Below are 24,493 nucleotides of genomic sequence, written 5' to 3'. Positions count from 1 at the left end.
GCTATTTTTTCTTCTTTCAACATAACATTTTTGAGACTGGTTTCTCCTTCTTCCATATTCATCTAAAAATCTTATGCAGGCCTTCATCATGCTGTAGCAGCTTTTGCCAGACATTAATAAATAAAATGCTATATCATCAGTATTGTTCAAATCAAGGCTGCAAGAAACACTTTCTCATTTTGTTGCTTCGATCACATCATATATCTTTGCAGCCAGTACCAATTTTCAGTTTACACTATACTTCTTGAAAGCAAAGGCAAATATTTTCCAAGTTGCTTTCTCACTGATCTATACATTCATTCCTTTAGACTATGATGGTGTCAGTTCCCTCTTTCACTCTGTTCAGACCAAAGATTTTATCAGCCTCCACTTTCTCTTTGTGGGAGACAGCATATGAGAAAAACCCATGGCTAGTCTTACACAGGGGAGGAAGCCAATTTTCAGACGTGTCTTTAAAATATTCTTTCTGTCATATGATTACACTCTCTTTTTTAAAAACAATCTGGTGGATGGTAAGGAGGACTTTTTATGGTAATAAGAGTATAGTATAACCTGTCTTTGTTCACTTCATTTGTCCCATAAAATTTCACAAGCTCTATACCAGCACCAGCTGTCAGACTGAGCATTTAATATTTTGGGGCGATTATTAGATTTGATTGGCATATTCAAAATTAGAATAGGCAATTCTGTCTTTTGGTGATCTGGTGATCAAATTCCCCTCAAGGAAAGGCTGAGCTCATCATTTAATAGTATATTCTGTACCTTTCCCTAATAGAGCTTCCATAAAATATCATTATGCTCTTATGCTCTTGATTACAATCATCCATGCAGTAAGAGTTACCAAAAGATGCCCTCTGCTATAGGGAGCATTCCTTTATTATGATGAAGCCTAAAGGACTTGCTCTGTGCTGTTTTTTGTGTCTGTTCTCTAGTTTTTTACATGCCTTTCTTTATTTTTTCCTTTTTCTTCTTTCTCATTGACCTCAAAAGCCTACAGGCTTGAATAGAAGGAAGCTCCTGTATAAATAGGTACCACAAAGCACAGGTACTAATTGGCAGTTTCTGCACTATGCAGCAACCTCAGCACTATAAAAGATGATACTTAGGCCACTTACTCATTTGTGAATCTGGCAACAGAGAAGCGAAGGGCAGCAAGTCAATTAGGACAATACTACCAGTAGTGGTAATAACTTTCTATTCTGGGTTTTTGCCTTAACAATTGGAAGGCAGTAGAGAGGACAGGCATGAGGAGCTGAAGGGCCAACAGACTTCCCAGAGCATTCCACCAATCTTTATAACTTTAATAACAACAAATGAGGGCTGCCAGCTATACAGCTGTGCAAATAGTCGGCTGTGTGGAACAACTGGAATCTCTCCTCAACCAAGTGCTGAAAACAAGTACCTTGGGGGAACAAGGACATTGAGCTCTCCAACATGGATGGCAAATGGTTTAATCAATAAGTTGCAGTCTGAAATAGGGGAAGAAGGAGGGTTGTTATCAATGTCCCTCATTTTAATCAATACTTTAAAGAAAAGAGTGATGTTTTCATGTATATAGACGCTGTTCTAAAACAGCAGCACTGAGTTCTAGACAGTCTTAAGTGGAAAGTTCTGCTCTGGCTTACATGCCTTGTTACACAATGAAGTAATGTGCTTTAACCTTGGGAGAAAAAATAATAATAATAATGAGATTTGCCCTTCTTTGAAGAAGGTGCCTTGCTGCAAAACATGCCTGCTCTCAGGAGTGTCTTCTGGGCTGCTGAGCTTTTCATCTCTCTCCTAACACAAAGCTCACAGTTCTTGTGGGGGCCATGTGTCTAATTTAGTGACAGGTGACAAATCACGTGTATCCACAGAAGGGCAACAAAGAGTCTGGAACACAAGTCTAATGAAGAGCAGCTGAGCAGATGGGATGGTTCAGCCTGGAGGAGGCTTACAGGAGATCTCATTGCCCTCTACAACTCCCTGAAAGGAGGTTATAGTGAGGTGGATATTGTCCTCTTTTCCCAGGTAACTAGAGACAGGATAAGATATAATGGTCTTAAGCTGTGCCAGAGAGTTTCAGGTTGGATATTAGGATATTCTCAGAAAGGGTGGTAATGCTTTGAAACAGGTTGCTCAGAGAGGGGAGGGGTGGAGTCACTGCCCCTGGAGTTGTTCAAGAAATGTGTGGATGTAGCAGTGGAACATGGTTTAGTGGGCATGGTGGGGACGGGTTGATGGCTGGACTTGATCTTTGTTTTTTCCAACCTCAATGATTCTATGATTTTGTGCTCTCAGCTGCAGTGATTGCTGGGCAACAAGCAGTGGTTTGTATGCTGAAGATGAGCAGAGTCAGTGTAGAGGGCTGGAGTGCCTAAGAGGGATGGTAAAAAGCCACCTGCAGTACTGACACAGTCTGGGGAAGAGTTACTTTATTCTCACACTTTTAACCCACGCACTGCACTTGGCAAAGGCCAAGTTCTTGCTACAAGCACTGGTATGGCACCATTATTTCCTTTGCACTTGTTCTTAGCATCCGTGGTGGCAATGGTTCTGTTATTTGCTTACTCCAATAATATATATGTGTGTGTGTGTGCATTTATTCTCATTTTTCACATTCCAGGAGTGAGCAGCAGGGCAGGCTGGAGCTGCTGCAGAGGTGCCTGTGCTGCAGGCTGTGTGGCTGCCACTGCACAATCTTCCTGGGGTGGCTGAAGTGAACTCGACCTTCTGAAGCAAAACTGTCAATGCTGCGTGGACAGAACACCTTTTCTGAAACCCTTTGTGCAAGAACAAAGCTCGCAGAGCTGGTCCTCAACCCACGAGGAACTTAATTTCAGATTAACACTTAGGGAATGTCGATTTTTAATCATTTTCTGGTACTTCTCCATTCACACTCTCAGTCCCACCCGAGGCCTGCCACCGACTCGAGGGGCAGCTGCAGCAGCAGGGGACAGGCAGTGTCCCTTTATGTATTTATTTCTCATGATTTCTTTCATTCTTCGTAGTGGGCGTGAGGAAACGAGCGCCGCGCGAAGCAGCGGCAGCTGCACCGGGGGAGCCGCGTGCGTGAGGCAGGGACAGCAGACGCGATTACTTCAGAATTTATTTAAGGACCGGTGGAAACCACTGCTGTCGCTTCCAGGGGAAGTCCCCGCCGCCGAGCAGTGCCCATCCCGGCAGCCCCCCGGCATCCCCGGGCTGCCCCCGGCCTGGAGGGCGCTCAGCCACGCGTGGCGTATCCGAACGCGCGCCGTTAATGACGCGCTTGGGCCGTTCAGATTATGGCAGATATTATCGCCGCTTTGTCACGGCCGGATTACGGCCGATGATACGTTTTATTACGCTGCGTATCCGATTAGATGAGATGTACCGCCGTTCGCCTCAGCGCTCGAAATCACAGCGCACGCTGGGCTGGGGAGCTCCCGCCGCCCCACACAGACATCGCCCGGCGGGCCGCCCGGCTCCCGGCGCTGCGGCGCGGCGGTGAGCGGCGCTCTGGGAGCTCCTCTCTGCGAAGCTGGACGCCGCCTTCGCTTCTGATCGTGCAGTCGTGCGTGCGTGTGGACTTGAGTCACGCACGGAGGCATAATTAGCCAGGGAGCTACTGAAGAACGCGAGCAGCCGGATATCGCTCCGTTAAGTGTAACAAAAGATGAGAAATAAAAGAAAGATGCTTTCGCCCCGGCCCCTCCCCCCCCGTGCTATCTCGCCTCCAGCTGCAAAGATGCTGTTGCTTGAAAGAGGCTGCTGGAGCTTTAAGAGCCGCTCCCCCCCCCCCGCCAGCTCCTGACAATGGTCTGAGCCGAGCTCTGCTTCTCAAAGCAAAATTTGTAATATGCCATTTTTCCTATGGATGCTTCTCCTCCTGGCTGCTGACGAAGTGACCGAAGAAAATGCTGAGCTGCCGAGCAGCCTGTCGTGCCGGAGGACGAGCGCGAGGGCTGGGGGTTTCTCGGAGCAGCGCCGGTGTCACCATTGCTAGGAAGATGGTCCGGGAGTGCTCGGCTGCGTGAGTCCCCGCTCGGAGCCGGTGCAGACTGCGGTTATTATTGATCAAGTGCAATAGCAGACGCCGAAATAAAAGACACTAGGTATCGAACCCTTTATTTCTGAGCCAGACGTTCCCTCCTTAGCACCCACACCCTCTGGGAGGCGAGGTGCAAATGCAAAAAAGCTTGCGGTCTGCCTCTTGCTGCATGTGTTGTATGATTTAAATGTGTTTCTGTGATGGGAGTTGGGGAATTTCAGAGTGAAAATCATGAAGTCAACTTATTTTTTTTCTTTTCTTTTTTTTTTTTTTCTTAATATATGTATATATGTGATGGAGGGAGATGTGTGGCCGGAGGGATGTTGAAGAACAAATAGTTGGAATGAGTCCTTTCTTTAAGGTGCTGTTGATGATCACCCCTACTGTGCAGAAGTGCAGGATGCTTCTGTTAAAGGTGATATCATAGCTTAGTGAGGGCTGGCAGGTAAGGAGTTAACTAGGAGGAGGAATATGTGTGTAATGCAACTCAGACAATAGGAAGGATTTTCCTTATGGAATTACGCTGTGCTGCTTTAGAGCAATCTTGCTGAGAATATTTGAAAAGACATAATTACAGAAAGGACAGGTTTTATCAGTCACTGTATGTATTTAACCGTTTGGGGAAAAAATAATACCAACAGTGTGTAAATGTAAAATATCCAGAATGATCCAATGAAATGAGTTTTCAGGCTGATGTCACTATGGACAGGCTAGAATATATGGTAGTTAAATTTCCACTTCTCTTTTCTTGCAACAAAATTATAAGTAACTTGAAATGACTCCTCAACCTTGGTGTGCAAACCCAGTAGCTGAGTATACAAACACAAGCTTTTAAAACCAATTATGGACAAAAAGATGAAGGAATAAAATTAGATTCACAACTGAGGTGATAGCCTTCAAGGTGAGCAAAATGCATGCTTGCCGAAGAGCCTTTGTCAGGCAGAAGCCAAGTGTTATTGTGTCTTCTCATTCTCAGAGCTTGCCACATTGAAAGAAGTCTGGCTGGTGAATTATTCCCAGTCTACATGAGAATGTAGAGATGTCTGTTACTGTGTTCATTTTTAAAAAAATAAGTATTTCCCAGACTCTTGGACAAACAAGACAAGAGATGTCAAGTAGGGTGGGGTCCAGTGAGAAGAAAGAGGACAAATTTGTCATTTTCAACCTTTATAGCCTATTACCACAGATAATTCAAGTGGTTTTAGAAAAAGGCAGTATTGGGGATGCACTTTCAAACCTCGTTCATACACGATTGTCATCATCTGTAGATAGAAGATACGTGAGGATTGCTATCAGTTCATTTGGTAATGCTTCATATAGTAACTCTAACTAAGGGTGAGCATGTACTGTGCTATTGGCAGCAATTTTTGTCCATTCACTCATCTGGATATGTAAACTGAGCTGCAGAATTTGTAATTGAGTACTCCGTTCACTCTTGATGGAGACATCATGCTCCTAACATCATACATTGGCTGCAACCTGAAAAATCTTTCATGAAATGACAGTGAACCACATTCTTTTCCCCTCTCACAAAACAGATCACTTCAAACAATGGTTGTTTTTTACCAGTTAAATGCTGGTTCATGATTTCTTTTAATATTGTAGGCACTGGTCTAATAACATTTGACAGGCTCACTGGTCAAACATAACGTACATTTGTGATTTTTATGCTTCTCTTTGGAGGTAGTAAAATGACAGGTTAATGGCTTGCCTATACTAGTGACTTTCAACCATCTTTATAGATGTATCCGAACCACTGATGTTCCTGATAGCGTTGGCATAAACTTAAGTAGTTCTTGCATTAGTCTCTATGCAAATCATTGGAGAAAAGACTGAAATAGGAACCAGTCAACCTGGAATAGATTTTTCCGCACATTTTGTAGTAGATATATACAACAGATGAGGAAGGGAGTGTACTTAGAGAACTTTAAGGTGCTGCTTCATAGGCTGCCATTGTGCATATATGGCTATGATACCTGATCATTTCAGGTCTAGAAATACTATTAAAATAAGTCCTTAGGTTTCAATTGGCTTATTTGCTTCCAATTAGAAGAATTCTAAGAATACTACATTGCCTAAGTGCCACTTGTTTTCTAGGGAGCATGTATGTGCCTGTATCCTGCTTCCTCTTCAAAACCTCTCGGAGGTCACCAAGATAGTTGTCAGGTGTTACTTGAGTTCAGTTACCTATTGAAGTCTCTCAGAGTTTAGAGCACTTGGTGTTCTTCCTGAGCAAGGGAGTTGTCATGTCTGCTCTGCGTCTTCTAAAGAATGTGAGAAAGTGTTTGTGTATTAACAGTAAAATACCGGTGATTGAAAACAAATAGTACCTGTGTTATATTATATACTTATAAAATACTTATATATACATAGTATTGCATAGTATATGTAAGTACACTTAGATTACCTGGTAAAAAGTTACTGCAGAGATAATCAGTTCAGTATCAATGGGTTTTTTGTTTTTCTTTTTAAAGAAAACCACATTTTAAAAGTCTTCTTTTGGTTGACTTAAATCATTCAAGCATAGTTAACTATGCTTGTCAGGCAGGTCAGGCTTTTTATTGTGAAATAACACGCTTCTCTCCTTTGAATAAGAAATATGTAATGCATTTAGGTATTAATGAGGCATCTGCCATCCTTTCCCTCCATTCCTTTTTCTTCTTTGCAGCCCCAACTCTAGAGAAGTATTGCACAGAATAATTTACATGAAGGCTTATCTGGTTTTCATCAAACTCTGTGGTCTTGAAAAGGAGTTTAATCTACTATTTGCAGTCCCTGCACACCCACTGAAACAAATTCTAGCTCCCTCAGTGGTCTTTCTGGAATGCCTGTGTACCTTTGTATATAACTCAGTGTTCTGTCAGTCATACCCTGAAGGAGCAAGATGCTCTCTGTCCTGTTCCTCAACTATTCTTGAGTAACAAGATGCTTAAAGAAGATCTTCATTATCTCCTTCCATTCCTCCCCTGACTTCTTTTTTCTGGCTCATTTTTCTGGCGGCAACTGCATGCAGTTCTTTACTGTCACAGAGCTGCATGGACTTTCTAAATGGATGGTTGGGCACTGCTGATGTAATTAGGTATGATTTGAGATATCAGGACAGGAAACTAAGCTGGATGCCTAAAGTAGTCGTTCTCTACCCTTCATGCGAACAGAGTGTTGGCACAGAAGTCCTCAGTAAATAACTTCAGTGGGAATTTACTCAGGCTGCAAAGCTGGCTCCTGGTAACTGGTTGCAAACTTCTGAGTTTATTCCACTTAGCACCAGGTAGCCTTTTCTTTTGAGAAGAAAGTAACACCGTATTTCTTTGCCCAGAAGATTCTTTTTTTTTTTTTTTTTTATTTGTGGTTTTGGGTTTGTTCGTTTGTTTTAAGAAAGAGTAGTGTTAGGAAGTTTGATAGGTTTCTTGGTTGTTTTTTTGTTTGTTTGCTTTTTTTTTTTTCTCCTGATGAGAATACTTATTCATATATTGATTTCTCCTTAATGGCACAGTCAGAAAACTTTCTATCATACTGAATACCTCATGCCTTTATATGTATTATAAACATCGACAAGATAGCAAAGCCTCGAATAAGAAAAAAAATCATGTTCCAATTTTGGGAAAAATATTTTGTTCTCATTAATTATATTTGCTATTTCATGTGATTTCAAAAAGAGCGTATACCTATTAACTTTGCCATTTCTTACATAGGTGTTCCCCTGCCTACCTAGGCTTCAACAGTGTTTCAATATTCTGATTTTTTTCTTTTTCATTAATTGCTTTACAATGATTCAGGTGAAAGATGTAAAGCATTACTATCTTTCTTCAAGCTTTTGTTTGTTTGTTTGTTTGAGATATTTGAGTGATAAATAAAGCCAGAAAGTAAGTAGAACTGTTAGAAGCTGAGCAATAAGACTTTTAAAATTCTGAGTTTAAACTGTTCTGAGATAAGGTGTCTTATGATCCATTGTAATACTTCAGCTTATTCTTCTTGTGCATGTTTTCTGCCAAAGAGCAATTACCTGTATTTTCTATATTTTTGAAAATCTGACTGAAGCATAGCTGAGCTTTATTTTTTATTTATTAATGGCAATTTTCTTTAGTTTTTGTAGAGGTCTTCTAAGTACATTGAGTCCCACATTCTCTACAAGGCAGGCCATGCTAATAAAATCAAGAAGGTTTCCTTGTAAGAATATGAGATGATCCACAGTGTGGGGTTTTTTGTTTCTTTTTGTATTGTTTCGTGTTTGGTTTTTTTTAAGATTTATTTCATATTTTCCTTCAGCCTGATTTAAATGTATATTAAATGTCAGAATATCTCCAGAAACATGGATCATTCAGAGTGGAACGGACCTGCAGAGACTGTTTGCAACTCCTTGCTCAATGCACTGTCATTACCAGAATAAGATCAGGTTGCCTCAAGTAAGCTTGAAAAATAAAAAGAAAATTCTATGATTATTTTACATTTCTGAAGTTTAAAGCAGATATTTATACACTCCAGCATTGCTTATACTGCATCACATTACCTGCAAATTTACTTTGCAATTTAGAGTTGTGATAATGCAGTCAAGTGTTCCCTTGCAAGCTTCAGGGAAGGGATTCGATGCTTCATGCACATTACTGTTCATCCCCCATTTTCTGACAGCTCTGAATTCTTTTCCACTAATAGGACTCATCAGAAGTGTATTTTGTAGTATTTGATAGGAATGTATTGATTATTAAAAAGGAATATTATACTGTAATAGCAGAAATCTTAATGCAGCAGCTGTCACATTCAGACCAAATGGAGCTATTAAAATACTTGTACAGACTAGGCAAAGATATTTTTTATATTTGAATTTCAGTGTGGACATGAACTTAAATGAGGAACTAACAACCTATTATGTTTACAGAAACAATTCAGAAATGTAGAAAGCTGGAAAACTTAATTCTGAACTTTTCATAGTTATATGGAGTCAATTGTTTGGCAAGGGAACAAGGTCTCAAAACACTGGCTGTAAAGCACAAAAAGAAAATAAGGAATAGTCTGATGTCAGTGTATGACTGTATTTGTTCTGTTCAAGAGTCATGGTCCAGAAAATCAAGATCTATCAGCCATCAGTGTTTGAATTAAGATTGGAAGGTAAAAAGAGAGTTTAATGATGGTCTATACTTTATCCTGCTGAGTTCTGTTCTGAGTGGAATTGATAATTTTCATGGATTAACATAAAATATATACTTAAGACAAATATCTGCTGTACATGCATGGATCTGATATCCATTCACTGAATCTAAATCCAGTGAGTCTGGATGCTTTCATCCTGTCCCTACACAAATTAATCCCCGTGTGTCTAATTAAATGTATCTTAGATATATCAAAACTTATCTAAACTCATAGATCTGCCACAAAAATACACGTGGCACATTAGGTCTCGAAGTGGGCTTGCCAATTATTCTGAGGCTTTGAGAATTTCAGCCATGAATGTGGCTGTGTCTTCCCCCAAATACAGTTGAAAAATTCTTATATTTTTTCAAAGACAGAATGACTACTTTAAGTGATTTTTCTAGCAAAATAGGCAAATGTGTTTAATGTTTGAAATCCTTCTCATATAAGATACAACTTAAATCCACTTGGTGGTGGAGATTGATGGCAGATGATCTTGACTGTGATCATGCAGCATGTGTGGGAACAACCAGGGATCAGACATAGCCAGCGTGGGTTCATGAAAGGCAGATCCTGCTTGTCCAACTTATCTACTTCTACAACCAGGTGATCTGCTTAGTGAATGAGGGGAAAGCTGTGGATGTAGTCCACCTAGATGTTAGCAAAGCTTCTAACTGTTTCCCACAGAAACTGGCATCCTGTGGCTTGGATAGGTTTACCCTTGGCTGGGTGAAAAACTGGTTGGAGAACTGGAAAACTGGTTGGACCCACAGAGTGGTAGTGAATGGAGTTAAATCCAGCTGGTGAGCAGTCATGAGTGGTATTTCGTAGGGATCAGTGTTGGGGCCAGCAGTGTTTAATAGCTTTGTTGATGATTTGGACTAGGAGACTGAGTGCACCCTCAATACGTTTGCATATGACACCAATCTGTGAGGAAGGATTGATCCCCCTTTCAGAGGGATTTGGATAGGCTGGATCTATTGGCTGAGTCCAGCTGTATGACGGCACAAGACCAAGAGCCAAGTCCTGTATTTTGGTTGCAAAATCCCCTACAGGCTTGGGGCAGAGTGGCTGGAAAGCTGCACAAATGAAAAGGTTCTGGGGGTGTTAGCTGACAACCAGCAGTGTGCCCAGGTGGCCAAGGCCAAATGGCATCCTGGCTTGTATAAGAAATAGTGCAGCCAGCAGGACTAGGGAGGAGATCATCCCTTTTTACTTGGCACTGATGAGGCTGCACCTTGAGTATGGTGTTCAGTTTTGGGCCCCTCACTACAAGAAACACATTGAGGCTCTGGAGTGTGTCCAAAGAAGGGCAACAAAGCTGGTGAAGAGTATGGAGCACAAGTCTTATGAGGAGTAGCTGAGGGAGATGCAATTGTTTAGTCTGGAGAAGAGGCAGCTCAGGGGAAATGTTACTGTTCTCTACAATTACATGAGGTTGTTATGAGGTGTATGTTGACCCTTTTTCACAAGTAACTAGAGATAGGATGAGAAGTAATGGACTTAAGTTGCGCCTGGGGAGGTTCAGATTGGATATTAGGAAAAAATTCTTCTCAGAACATGGTGAGGTATTGAAACAGGTTGCCCAGGAAAGCGATGGAGTCACCAACCATGTCAATTTATAAGAAAATGGTAGATATCACACTCAATAGCATACATGGTCTAGAGCAATCACAGGCATGGGTTGATGGTTGGACTAGATAATCTTAGTGGTCTTTCCAACCATAATGATTCTGTGATTAACTCAGATTTACTGTCTGTGATTAGTGCATAAAGAGGAGGTAGTTATAGTGATGCCTTTTGTCTTCAGTCTGTGAAATATTTTGATTATATTATGAAATTGGAAGGAAAATTGTTCAGGTTTGGGTTTTTTTAATTACTAGCATTAGGTTTAAAATTCAGTTACTTAGAAGGGAAATCAAAAGTTTCAAAAATTCTTCCCCAGTTGGAAATTTGTAAATATGATTTAAATTACTGAGGGTGTGACCTCATAAACTATCAGACCTAACTGTTCATAGCAATACTGTTTTTGCTTTAATGTGAATTCCACAACTGTTTCCATCTTCATTGTGGTGGTTTCTCTATGTGCCTTTGGTGTGTGCAAACTAAATTCCTTTCAGCTATAATTAAACTGGAAGCTTGCTCTTAAAATTAATGTTCTGACCCCATGTGTGAACCACATCATCATGTGGTTAACTGAGGGTTGACTAATACATGGGCACCATCTGAAGGCTCTAGAAACTTCACAAACTCATACTACTCCCTAATGTGATTCACTTGCCATATAAAGAACCAGATGCATATGTGTCCTCCTATGTGTCCTTAGCTGTCAATCTTCTACTACTAAATTGTGATCAGTCTGTTTGCTGGAACTTCCTTCTCTATTTACTTTTGTCAGTTTAATGTCCTTTCTCTGCTTTATCTGCCCTATATTTTCTTGTATATTTTTTCTTTTTTTTTCCATTTTTTCCTCCATCCTTTTAAAATCCTTCAAATATTCTTATTATTTTGATTTCTTTCTTCTGTCAAGCGGAAAATAAATAAAGACTGCAATGAGGTCCTGGGGCTTGAGCATGGCAGTGTTCTTGAATTTGTGCTGGAAGAAGACCAGAGTTCTTTGGGAACAGTGTTAAATGGTGGCAGCCTCAGAACACTGAAAGCATCCCATTTTACTGGCAGGTGTAAGAGTGATAAATGCCAGATAAAGGGTTGTTGTTTTTTTCATTTGTTTGTTTGTTTGTTGAAAAGAAAAACAGTGCTTTTCTAAAGACAAAAAGATAAAAATCATTGCAATTCTGGGCAGCACTGCATATCTTTATTTAATGAAAAGATGCAGAAAATCTTTGGGAGCCCCACGATAAACCTGAAGTTATTTGAATATTTTTTTTACTGCTTTCTGGGTTGATGTAGAAACACCCTAACAATTCCCTTCAGAGTTGTTTCAGCTGGCTCCTGCAAAAGACCTATGTGCAGGGCTCCCCTTTTCCTTCTTCTTCACCACTGCAAGATCAATACATTCTTTCTTTCTAACTCTGCTGGCACTCCTGATCTGGCCAAGGTTAGCCTCTTGCTTTTCTATATTTTCCTCTAAGCTGAGCACAGGAAAAGGGAGAGGATGCATATAGTTCTGGCGGAATAATGGCATTGATCTCCAAACAGTGAGAATGTAATGTACATTACCAGTCTGAATGCAAGAACTGCTGTACCTTTAAATATTCTCCTGGGACTTTGAGCTGTGGGAGAAAACTTCCAAATAGTAACTGCCTACATCAAGATCTGCCCACCTGCTCCCTGCCTGATCTGTGGTCTTACTCATAGCCCAAGTTAGTTACTTGTGCCACTCAGGGAAGTGCTGCACGGGTTTTCAAAATAGGCACACTGCATTGTCTGCTCCCCTCCCTAAACACAGCAGCTTACAGGGATGTATATATGTTAATTCCCATATCCCCAAAATGACTGTAGGAGATTTTATTTTGAAAAAGGTACTAAGGTAGCAACAATTGTCTGCACAGAGATTTTCATAGCTGTTCATCTCAACGCTCCAGCAAGTGTGAAAATTGCACTGTGTTCATTATGCCATTGCATCTCAGCAGTGGTAGTGCATACCTTGCCATTTAGACCACAAATTTCATCTGTATATAAGGGACATTGGATGTGAGGGCTTATCTGTGAAAATCCACTGGGGCAGCAAACATGTTCCATGGGATGTAATGGGCCACGTTCTGGTGGAAATATTAGAGTTGTGATCTGAGTTACAGTCCTTGATCTGCATTTGAAGAATAAGCATGCATAGTCTCTGAACTCATGGTACGTACTGAAAAAGTATGATCTGACAGAAGGGGGCAGATGGCCTTGGATGTTTTAGTTCTCTCCTTGTGCATTGTCAACTTGACCATCCCAAAGTGGTTAGTCCAAGTGGGACCTGATGGAGGCACTCCAGATGGTGATGACACTCTTGGCATGAAATGTGCTCCCACAGCACTGCACAAGGATCATGCAGGCAAAGTACTGCTGGTATTACCACTTCTCAAGATTTTTGTGGACAGTGGACAAAGCAGTTACATCAGAAAGAATTCCCAAAATCTTTTGTTTTTCTGCAGGCAAGTTGAATTTTATTCTGCTGGTGAAACTGAAGAATTTAGTATCCACCCCTGTGGTGCCTCCCAGTACATACTATCTGTATTCAAAAGACAGAGTGGCATGTAACTTGAAGATCAGTTTGTGGTGGTGCAAATGTTTTTAAACATATAGTTGTTTATGATGATGGAGGCACTGATATGTTAATGTCATCTCAGTATGAAAAGACATTGTGGTGCTTCCTAATAGAGTCTATAGTTTAAAAGAGGCAAAGGCTTCTGCGGTAGAAAATTTTGAACTTCATGAGTAATGAAGTAATTCAGCATTCTATCCGGTAATCCCAAGTAAACTTACCTGGAGATGTGAAGAACTTCAGCATCTATCCTTTCAAGATAATATCTGCTTCTCTTGCACCTAATTAATTGCTAAAGCGAGCAATAGCCACAAATAACTTTCACCTTGCCACCATTCCAGACAGAGGATCAAGACTGATCTGAAACATCAGCAGTGAAGATACTGCTTAGGAAAGCTATGCAGTAGTAGCCGATAATTCATTCTGAAATACCAATGTTTGGTGCTAATTTTGCTAGTTATCACATCTGCTGAAGGAATGAAAATACTGTTAAATTTTACATGAGCATTTTGAATGTGGCTGAGACCAAATAATCGTAGTGAAGCTGTTATTTTACCAGTAAATCATAGCAGCAAGCAATATTAGCACAAGAATTGCTTTTGGTTTAGTGATGGTAGGAAAAGTAGGAAGAGTTATAGTTACCTTTAATGAACTAAGTATTGTCTTAGCCCTTTTATTCCCTGTGTATGAGAGGTCTTTAGGTTACATCCTGTAACTATTTTTCATAGATTTCACTGTCAAAAATTCCATTTTCTTACTTCAGAAAGCAGACCAGATTTAAGAATATGTAGAACAAACCAGTCATAGTATTGAGAGTGTAAAATTGTGATGATCTCATATGATGGCACACCTAACAAAGGAAGTGCATCAACAACATGCATTTTAGACAAAGTTGAGGTCTATAAGGTCCAAAGCAAGCACATAAGTAAAAAGTTTTAACTTCCACTAGATAGATGAAAAGCACCTTTGTCCCACTTGCTAAGATATAAAGGCTCCCAATAAAATAATTTTCAGAAATTAATGCTCAACTATTTAAAAATTGTCTGCTGCACTTAGTCTTACTAGAAAAACAACTTCTGATTCTTCAGGTGCCTTTCTGTTTCTCTAGTAGATACCATCTATTGGTAACACAATCTTTTATCACAATATATATTTTTTTTAATCTAAGCATTGAAAGCCATTTTTGGGATTTTTTAAAAAATTTATTCTTTTATTTTTTTCCCCTATCTACTGAGTGCAACATCTTCATAGCATAAGCTTCTCACCATATACAAACTGAAGTTTTGAGACATAATTGATGAATGGGACCAAGTGATACTATTTGCTCGGATTTGAACTGTTTTTAGGAAACAAACAACAGTGATTCTCTCCCTACTAACTCAATTTGCACAAGATATCATGCAGATGATAATTAGCAGAAGGTTTCTAGTTCTTGACCTCTTACTGAACAAGCTCAATAGAGAATATTTTTCCCTGAGGGTGGGAATAACTAGATAGAAAAATAGATTAACCTAGCATTGTTAAGGCAGCATGATACTGAATCAATGGTTAGCCTGAACTGTACTGTAGAAATGCCTAGAGCAGGACAAAATCCAGCAATTAATAGCAGCCATTGGCATCAATACCAACAATTCAGCAATGGCATTAAGTAGGAGAAGGAGACTGCAATTGCAGAAGTCTTTTCTGTCATTTTAAAGGAGTATTTTTTTTGCAAGGCTATTAATAATTTAAAATACTGTGTTATCCTCCATCTCCTTCCAGTCCCTCTTCCTTCACTTTAGGAAACACATTCAATATCTTTGCTGTGGGGAATTAGTCGCTGTACTTAATTGCTGTATATTGACCATCTGATTAATATTGAAAGTACAGAGTTGAGATGAGGGGACAATGATATAGTCTACTAACTGTGTTCATGTGACAGAATTAATTCCTCTTATGAAATCCCCTCATTTTTTTTCCCTACTGAAAAGCTTTTTCTTGATTTGTATTTTTTAAAGAGATGATGTGCGAAGTGATGCCTACGATAAATGAGGACACCCCGATGAGTCAACGGGGGTCCCAGAGCAGTGGCTCGGACTCAGATTCTCACTTTGAGCAGCTGATGGTGAATATGCTGGATGAAAGGGACCGTCTCCTTGATACTCTCCGGGAGACACAGGAAAGCTTGTCACTTGCACAGCAACGCCTACAGGATGTCATCTATGATAGAGACTCCCTTCAGCGACAGCTTAACTCTGCACTGCCTCAGGTATGTAGCTTATAAAGATCTTTTCAGGTTCACCAGTTTTCTGGTTAATGTCACTGACTTTAACCCTAATCAGTATATATTCTTTGGGGTCAAATTCTGCTCTCATTGAGGTCAGCTGCAGAACTCCTATGGATGTAAAGTACTTGGCTTGTTCTCCATGGGACCTGTTTTCTTTCAAAGTTATGGAGTAATGCTGTTGTCTTCAAGGAGAGCAGGATGAAGGCCCAGAGCTACTGATTCTTTTGGCTGTTGCTCTAGCATTTACAACAGATTAGGAGTCATTTAAACTGAAGATCTAATGGGGGAATAAAGAAAAGAGAATGACGAACTTTCCTACAAACTCTATCTCAGATAAGAACTTCTAACTAGCATTACAGCAAATAAAACTAGTGTACAGAGATTAAATAAGGTATTGCACACAACCTGAAAACCAAATGTTATCTTTTATTCCCTTTAAAAATAGTTGTAGGAGTATCATTTTATAAAATTACTTTTTGTGCTTTTTTTTAGGAACTGAAAATGCATTATTTTAGTTAATACTATGATGTTATATTTCAGCATTTTATTCCAGAATAAAATTAGCTTTCAATATATTAAAATTAAATGTAAAAAATACATCTTAGTTCAGCCAGTATATCTACCTTGAGGTTGGAAATATACCACATGTCAAAAAGCATTTTTCTCAATATTAATTTCTTTGCATTGTCACTTGCTAGAGGATCTACTTGTAACCAGGAGAACCCGGGCATGCTTGTCTCGGCAGAGTTGTGTACCTGTTAAAAAATGGCAAGTGAGAAAGGAAGAGAGAGGAAGCTTTGTGATTAGAAGAAGGAGGTGGTGAGGATTAATCAAATCAGTAAGAAAGTTGTTGAAGACAGAAAAGGAAAAAGGCACTCACTGGGGCTAGAAACAGAGACAGCTGCTTAAGAATATTGAAACACTTTGGGATGGGCTTATCATTTGAAGTTCTGGTTTTGCACCCCAAGCATTATTCTCAGGCAAGAAGTATGGCTGCACTTCACTTAGGTCAAACAAAAATGAGCAGGGATGATCCTGATATACAGGAAAATCAGTTTGTTTGGTTTTTTTTTTAATATAATTTGTAGGCAGTAGACCTTTTCTACAGATGTCTCTTCATAGAAGAATGTAAAAAAAAAAAAAAAAAAAAAAAAAAAAAAAAAAGGCAAAAAAACTGCATAGATCCTTTATTCCAAGAGTTCTTGTTAGAAATCTAAAGAAGAGGTTCTGCATTTCTGAACCCTTCCATTCTGTGCACTGCTTAGAACACAGGCACTCATCGCTGAGCCTATAATGAGGTATTCTCATTGAGGACAAGCAGGTGTCTGATCATTAATGTTTCTGTGTTCACTCAGTTTAGAAGTATACACAAGTACTGTAAATGATGACTATTTAGTTACAGTCTGACATCAAATGAGTCTTGCTTTATCTGAATATATTCCTTTTAGCTTTTGATTTCTTAAGTTTTTTTCCAAACATGATTATTTACATGGTACCTTGCATCTAAAAAGTGTATATATATATTGACAAAGTTACACTCCAATACTTTTTTGGTTAGGGCACTGATTTTGTTTATCAAGAAGCAGTTGAAAATATTATTGGTAAAAATCATCAAATGTTCATAAATAGAATCTGAAAAAAAGGAACCCATATAAAGGCTGGAAGTATAAACAAACATCTGAAAAATTCTGTCTGATTGGAAATAATAAATGATATTAAGTGTGAAAGTTGGTGTATTAGTTAGTACTGGTAGAGCTTCAGCAGTAGCCACAATGTAAAATACCAGTTTAAATGGCTCTAGGTTTCTATACCGTTCTGTACTGCAACAGAGCAATGTGCAGTTAGCTGTTACTTTCAAATGTGAATCACAAAAATATAGTTGCTATGTTATATTTTTCTATAATTGAAATAATTTTTATTTCTATTGTATTAGCTGTCATAATCTTATGAACTGCTATACTTAAGGAAGGAAGGAAAAATGAGCAGGCAATTACAAAACCATTAGAATAAATATAATAACAGAAAAGTCTTTAAATCTTATTTTGGAGGAAAAACTGATAATTTGAAAAGCTAACTTAAAAGTATTACAAGGGTTTACCAAGATTATCTTTATAGAGAATAACTTGACATCACTTTTTGATACGGGATTTAAGAGTGTGTGAGTGTGGAACTATGAAATCTGTACAATCATAGAAGAATTGGAGTTGGAAGGCACCTTAAAGATCATACAGTTCCAAACCTTCTGCTACAGGCAGGGGCACCTCCCACTAGATCAGGTTGCCTGAAGCCCCATTCAACCTGGCCTTGAACACTTCCAGGGATGGGGCATTTACAGCTCTGGGAAATCTGTTCCAGTGCCGCACCAATAAAGAATCCGTCCAGTGTGTTGACTGCACCACACAGTTTGGTGTAATTTGCAGATTTGACTGTGGGGTGCTCACTCTCTAATCAACAACAAACTAGCTATTGCTAAAGTAGCTATCTTCTGAAATGGCCACATTTCAATTACTACATTTAAGACAGTATGATGAAAAGAGAAAGAGGAAAAAATATCACTTAGGGTAGACATTGACATGATGGAAAGAGGCTAGTAGAAATAGTTCATTGAGTATGTATTTTGGGATCAATTTTTGTTAATAATTTGAGCACAAGTAGGAGTATGGTAGTAGCAGTTAAAAAATTATGCTCTGTTTTTTCAGTTGGCAGTAGTAAAGAGGGAAGATACATGTTATGATAGTAGGCAACTAGTGGGAAGTAAGTTTAAATAAGACAAGTATAATTTGGAGGTGTATTAGGTAAGATATTTTACACTATGTAAAAGAAAAGTATTAATGCAATTGAACCAAGGGCTGGTTTGAAACTTACTGTCTTAGTTTTGGCTCAGTAGCGACTGCGAGGTCATCTCGGGTTAGAAGGGATTCAGGAAAAGACTGGTAGAGCAAAGAGGCAATAGCTTCTGCATGAAAAGACTAATTTAAGTTTTCTTTTTTCTGGGGAGAACTAAGTTGAGAGCGAATATGACTGATTACGTGAATTTTCTTGGAGAGACGTTAAGATGGAAAGACTAGGTAAAGATGAGTGAAATGTTTTAAGCTAAAAATAATGTTGATGGAGGAACAGATTAATATAAACTGCCATGAGTAAGGATACATCACTCATCAGAAAATGATCTTGAATTATCTAGAAATGACGTTCAGAATCCATCTTTCTGAGACAAAGAAAGGCAGGATCAACTCCAACTATTTCCAAGAGGAAGCTGGTGTGAAAGACATTATATAAAGCAGCACCTTTGGTTAACACTGAACATTACTGAGAATACCTCTTCCTATTTTTCCTTCAAACTTCACAGTGGAGAGATTACGTGAGATAAGTCAGAATTGTAAAATGAAACACGAGTCTGAATAGACTTACTAAAACTATTAGAGTTACATGGTTGTACAGTTGAGTTGAGAAGTTTTGTGCACGTATTCAAAAAAAAAAAAAAAGCAGTGTTGCTTATTCTTTGCAAGGCTTTCTGTTGACAACTGAAGACTCTAAGGGAAGTGTAGATGAATCTGCATTGCATGTTACCCTACAACAAGAATTTATTGTATTTAGGTCATGACTTGAGTTCAGGAAAAAACAAAAAATCAAATACAATATAACTCTAATGGAGAAGCATATGATCTAAATATTTAACATTATGCTATTATTTTATTGAAGTAAAAAGTAGTTATTTTTCTGTAGTATAAACAAATGCTATATCAAATTGAAAGTATACAAAATATAGTTAGAAACAGTAACTTCTGTTCTGAGTGGTGGAAAGAGGAAAATGTTCAGTTACTTTCTCAAGCAAATTTCACCATAATCTTATCTAAACTAAATCCTCTGGAAAATTTCACCAGTATTAGTTGGCCTATAACCAAACACAGAAAAAATACAATTTGTGACATTGAGACATAACAAAACATAAGAGTTGAAGTAATAACCAGTGTTGTGCTCTGATAAACAGTACTGTATTAGATTTGTTTCATGGCTCTTTTATTGTTTCTTTTAATCTTTTAAAAATAAGTTTCATGGTATGGAAGATGCTGAGGAATGTTTATATGAAGATGTACAGAGGCCATCACTTTCTCATCAAATATATGCATTTTGTTCATTAATAATGCAATGGCTCAGCAATTTACTTAGAAATTAACCTAATATTCAAAGAATCACAGAATCTCAGAGTGGTTAAGAATGGAAGGAGCCTCTGGAGGTCACCTTGTCTGACCCATCTGCTCTACATGGTCCTGAACCGGGACCATGTCCAGACTTTTGGTTATTCCCAAGGATGGAGACAGCACAATATCTCTGGGCAACCTATGCCAGTATTTGTTCATCCTGACAGGAAAAAATGGTTCCTGATGTTCAAATGGAACCTTCTGATTTTCATTTTGTTTCCATTGCCTCTTTAGTATTTTGTTATCAGAGAAAGGGACAACACTGGAGAAAATCTGTGTCTGTGCAAGATGAACAGTTCTGAGACCATTCTAGAAGACTTTATGAAGCTGAAATGGATCTTGATGATTGTCAGAGTCATTCTCTTTCTTTTGCCAGCTCTGGGAATTTAGCGAGACATCATTTGACTCATTATCAAAAGATTACTGTAAACTTGTAACATCTTTTGAGTTACTTTCAGTTTGAATCTGAACTTATATCAAAATTATATTATTAATGATTCTGAGAAAGTTAATTCTAAACTAAATTTTTTAATGCAGTGGCTTGGTTTCATGCCAAATGTTTGTATAATTTTAATTGAATACAAAATTATTTTAAAGTTCTTTGATTAAAAATAAAATATTGAATCTAACATTTTTAACTTCAATATAAAAATGAAATTTTCTGAAAGTTGTGCTTATTTCGTAAGATAAGCAATTTTATTTATAATACTGGTAAAGAAAATACACTTTCAAGTCCAATAAATTTTAGAAAAATGCTGTTAAAAGGCTGAAAGGCCTGTGATCATCACAACCATGAAACAAATTTCATGGGTTAAGTATTTTTCCAATTAATGGAAAAATGGAATGCATGGCCCACATTCATTGACTAGTGTTTAAATATTTATGGAAATGCATTGATTTTCTTCAATCATTGAGTAAGAAATCCTTTTTTTGAGAAGATACAAAGATGATGTAAATTTTATGCAGTGCTGAACGTATTTGATATTTTCAAGTGGTAAAATACATTGGAGCGTGGTTTCTGTTGATTTAAGGAATACATAGTTCTAATTGAACAATTTATTTACAGTATGTTCCCTTAATGTGTGTTTTGTTGTCCTTTACTGGACAACTTCTAGATTAATATGCAGAGGGTCTACATTCTAATTTCATGGAGAATTTATTTTAGCAGTATTGTCTTTACATGGCTGTACAATTTGCATGATCTAATGATCAGAATCTGCACCTAAACTGTGTCTTTCTTTAATCATACATTTTGTCGCACTAATAAAGCGGTCTAAAAGTTAAGCTTTCAATGTTAAACACATAGAATAAATGAAAACAAAGAGAAATAGGCCCATCAGAAGGGGCAGCTCAGTTTGTGTGTTCATTAATGACTAGTTTGGTTGACTAACTTTTAGATAAACGTACGTGAGGTGTATTCTGTGCATGGATATGAAAGAAGTTGATTTAAAATGGATATCTTAAAACCACAGTGGTCTAAATAGATCTAAGAGTTTATACAGGAGGGGACTGCTGGAACTGAAGTGGTGTAAAACCCCTGCAAAGCAAGGCTTGCTATTCAGGCCTGCAAAAAGTGTGTTACTGAAACACGTATTAATGTATTTCTGAGATAGCATCCACTTCTGAGAAATTGTACAGTGACAGCAAACTCTGTTAATGGTAACTAGCTAACAAATGCTTGCCTTTTATTTGGTAAAATAAAAGGAAAGCCAATGGAATGAGGATCAACAGGACCAAATGCTGGGTCCTGCACTTTGGCCACAACAACCCCAGGCAATGCTGCAGCCTTGGGGCAGAGTGGCTGGAAGACTGTGTAGAGGAAATGGACTTGAGGGTATTGATTGATGCTCAGCTGAACATGAGACAGCAGTGTGCCCAGGTGGCCAAGAAGGCCAATGGCATCCTGGCTTGCATCAGAAACGGTGTTGCCAGCAGGAACAGGGAAGAGATGGTCCCCCTACATTCAGCTCTGGTGAGGCCGCACCTTGAATATTGTGTCCAGTTTTGGGCCCCTCACTGCAAGAAAGACATTGAGGACCTGGAGCGTGTTCAAAGAAGGGCGACAAAGCTGGTGAGGGGTCTGGAGCACAGGCCTTATGAGGAGCAGCTGAGGGAGCTGGGATTGTTCAGTCTGGAGAAGAGGAGGCTCAGGGGAGACCTTATTGCTCTCTGTAACTACCTGAAGGGAGATTGTAGTGAGCTGGGGGTCAGCCTCTTCTCTCATGTATCTAGTGATAGGACTTGAGGGAACTGCTTCAAGTTGCGCCATGGGAGATTCAGGCTGGACGTTAGGAAATACTACTTTTCTGAAAGAGTGGTCAGGCACTGGAATGGGTTGCCCAGGGAGGTGGTGGAGTCACCAACTCTGGAGGTGTTCAAGGAATGTTTGGACGTTGTGTTAAGGGACATGGTTTAGTGAGAGCTATTGGTGATAGGTGGATGGTTGGACTGGGTGATCCTGTGGGTCTTTTCCAACCTTGGTGATTCTGTGATTCTATGATTCATAAAGATTAATGGAAATCTTTAACTTATGAAGGACCTTCTAATATAAAGTGTATAGAAGAACAGTTTACATGCATGTTTCTATATGACCTTCTTAAAAAACTTATTTAAGATATTTTTACCAAGAATCCCTACAACACACAGGGAAACATACAGTTTTAAAGAATTAAACTTTTTTTTTTTTTTTTTTTTTTTTTATATCTTGATAAGCAAAATGGAGAGGAAAGGACTCTAGTTTCTTACTCTACTTATTATTTATTTTGTTTCCAACAGTTTAGTGTGTATTCTGATCCCACTGAATCTCTCTGGTGAAGATCTAAACACCTGGTTCTAATTAAACATCAACTGCTCAAGATGTTGCTATGAGTAACTGAAATACATTTTTTTTTAATATATTTTTTAAAATTTTCTCCCAAATAATATCATTAGCACAATTAGAAAATCTGTTCTTTCTGGACATAGCTTTCTTTGGAGTGTGGATCTGCAGTGCTAGAAAAAAGTGCTGCAGTAATTTGATCTCTTGTAGCACCTATCAGATTTTGGCTAACCTTTAATTGTTAGTTACACTAAATCAGTAATAAAATCTGCAATAGAAATATACTGGTAGTCACTAAGGTTTTATTTCATCTAACAAGATATCACTAATTTGGAAATGCTTACTGGAGGCAAGATGGAAGGGAAAATCCAAAGAGGGAAATGTAATGACCTTGTTTTATTGAACCAGTTTATGTAATTTGATCGATATTAAGCTTTAATAGCATTGTGATTAGAGAAGTTTGTTGATAGCCTTGCAGTTTCTTCCAATACTGATGAACAATGAATGTTTCACTGTTGGGGATAGGAAGGGCGTAGGAAGTCAGTAGGGACTTATTCTGAGTCTCCTTTTTTTTCTGTTCCTTTTCTGTTCAAATGTGTGTGCATATATAGTAACATAGATATAAAATTACACACCAGAAAAAATAAGCAAATTGTTAAACAACTGAAAATAGTTTTTGTTCATTTAAGACTACACACTTGCTAAGCAATTTCAGGTGTTATTGCTTGGAAAGAAATAATAGATTGACCCATAACATTCTTCTTAAAATAGCTTGGTTTCTTGTGATGAGGATGGAATAACGGCTTTTCTTCCAATTTCATCTATTTCTGGCTTTGTCAAAGAACATGTAATACTGCCAATGGCATCCTGCATATTTGAATGAATAATCAGTTATTTTTTTTTCTTAAAGCAATAAAAGCTTAGAGAAGATTTAAGTTTTCTAATTACTTAAAGAACATGTATCAGTATCTGTTCTTTTCCCACATAAAAGCAAATGAAACTTGTTTGCATGGTATTAAATACCATTTTTTTTATGGTTGATGACCCCTAAATAATACTATCTGCCAGAACACAGTTTGGCTTTAGCACTGGGATAATTAGGACAATGCTTTAGTTGGCTCTCCTTTAGACTGTCTTTTTTAAAAACCTGTTAGCATACTGCTAAAAGAGCATAATCATACAGATATCTATACATACAAATAATTACTTGAATTCATTTCAGCTATGTTTATTTCCTTGCACTTGTTCTGTGTATCCAGTACAATATTGCAAACGTATAAACTGGAGGCTTTATGTAAAAGCTGTGGATTTTATAATAGAAACTTGGATGACTGAAGAAGACTGATCTGACAGTCCAGCAGAACACGCTTTTATTCAAGAAAGAAAACAGAAACACAAATATTTAGAAGAGGAGGAGTATGCGATAAATGCGTGAAGCTAGCAGTAAGACTGTGTATTTCCATTTCACTCTAAATCTGCTTCATAAACATAGTTATCAATTATTTTAGCTTGAACTAATCACATCAACTGCTACATTAACTACTGATGCCATATTATCTCAATGCTCAAAAGTCACCTGACTAAATGTGGGAAAATAATAAAATTACATTGGTCAACAGAATAGAGTAAATATATAAATACATGCAATTTATAAATGAGGCTGTTGCCAAGAAAACTATAGACACTGTAGTTTTCGTAACAGCTATAGTCATGGCGAAGAAAAACTGGAAAAAATAATTTAATAAAGCTTAACTCCGATGGGATGCTTTTTGTTCATGACCTTGAAAGTGGATGGCACAGACTGAGAAATCATCCAAGAAGAGCACTTCAAAACAGAAATTCAAGACAAAAATGTAGCTTC

At 38.3% G+C, this 24,493-nt stretch overlaps 1 protein-coding gene across 5 annotated transcripts in view; it reads left to right on the top strand.

Moving 5' to 3' along the window:
* The first annotated feature begins 3,362 nt into the window (after positions 1–3,362).
* Positions 3,363–24,493, top strand: part of PPFIA2 (PPFI scaffold protein A2) — a 295,808-nt gene continuing 274,677 nt past the window's right edge. For 2 of the 5 annotated variants that reach the window (XM_090139305.1, XM_090139289.1), the window contains exons 1-2: positions 3,369–4,076; positions 15,344–15,594. In XM_090139305.1, the coding sequence (XP_089995431.1) occupies positions 15,346–15,594 (249 nt within the window). In that variant the 5' untranslated portion in view covers positions 3,369–4,076; positions 15,344–15,345. Of the gene's footprint in view, positions 4,077–15,343; positions 15,595–24,493 lie in introns of all 5 variants that reach the window. The other 3 variants (XR_016466101.1, XM_090139311.1, XM_090139299.1) reach the window with 3 other exon arrangements.

This window comes from Phasianus colchicus, chromosome 1, assembly GCF_987193195.1.
Source record: "Phasianus colchicus chromosome 1, bPhaCol1.hap1.1, whole genome shotgun sequence".
NCBI lineage: Eukaryota > Metazoa > Chordata > Aves > Galliformes > Phasianidae > Phasianus > Phasianus colchicus.
Note: the sequence above shows the minus strand (reverse complement) of the source record. Positions and strands in the feature narration are given on the sequence as shown.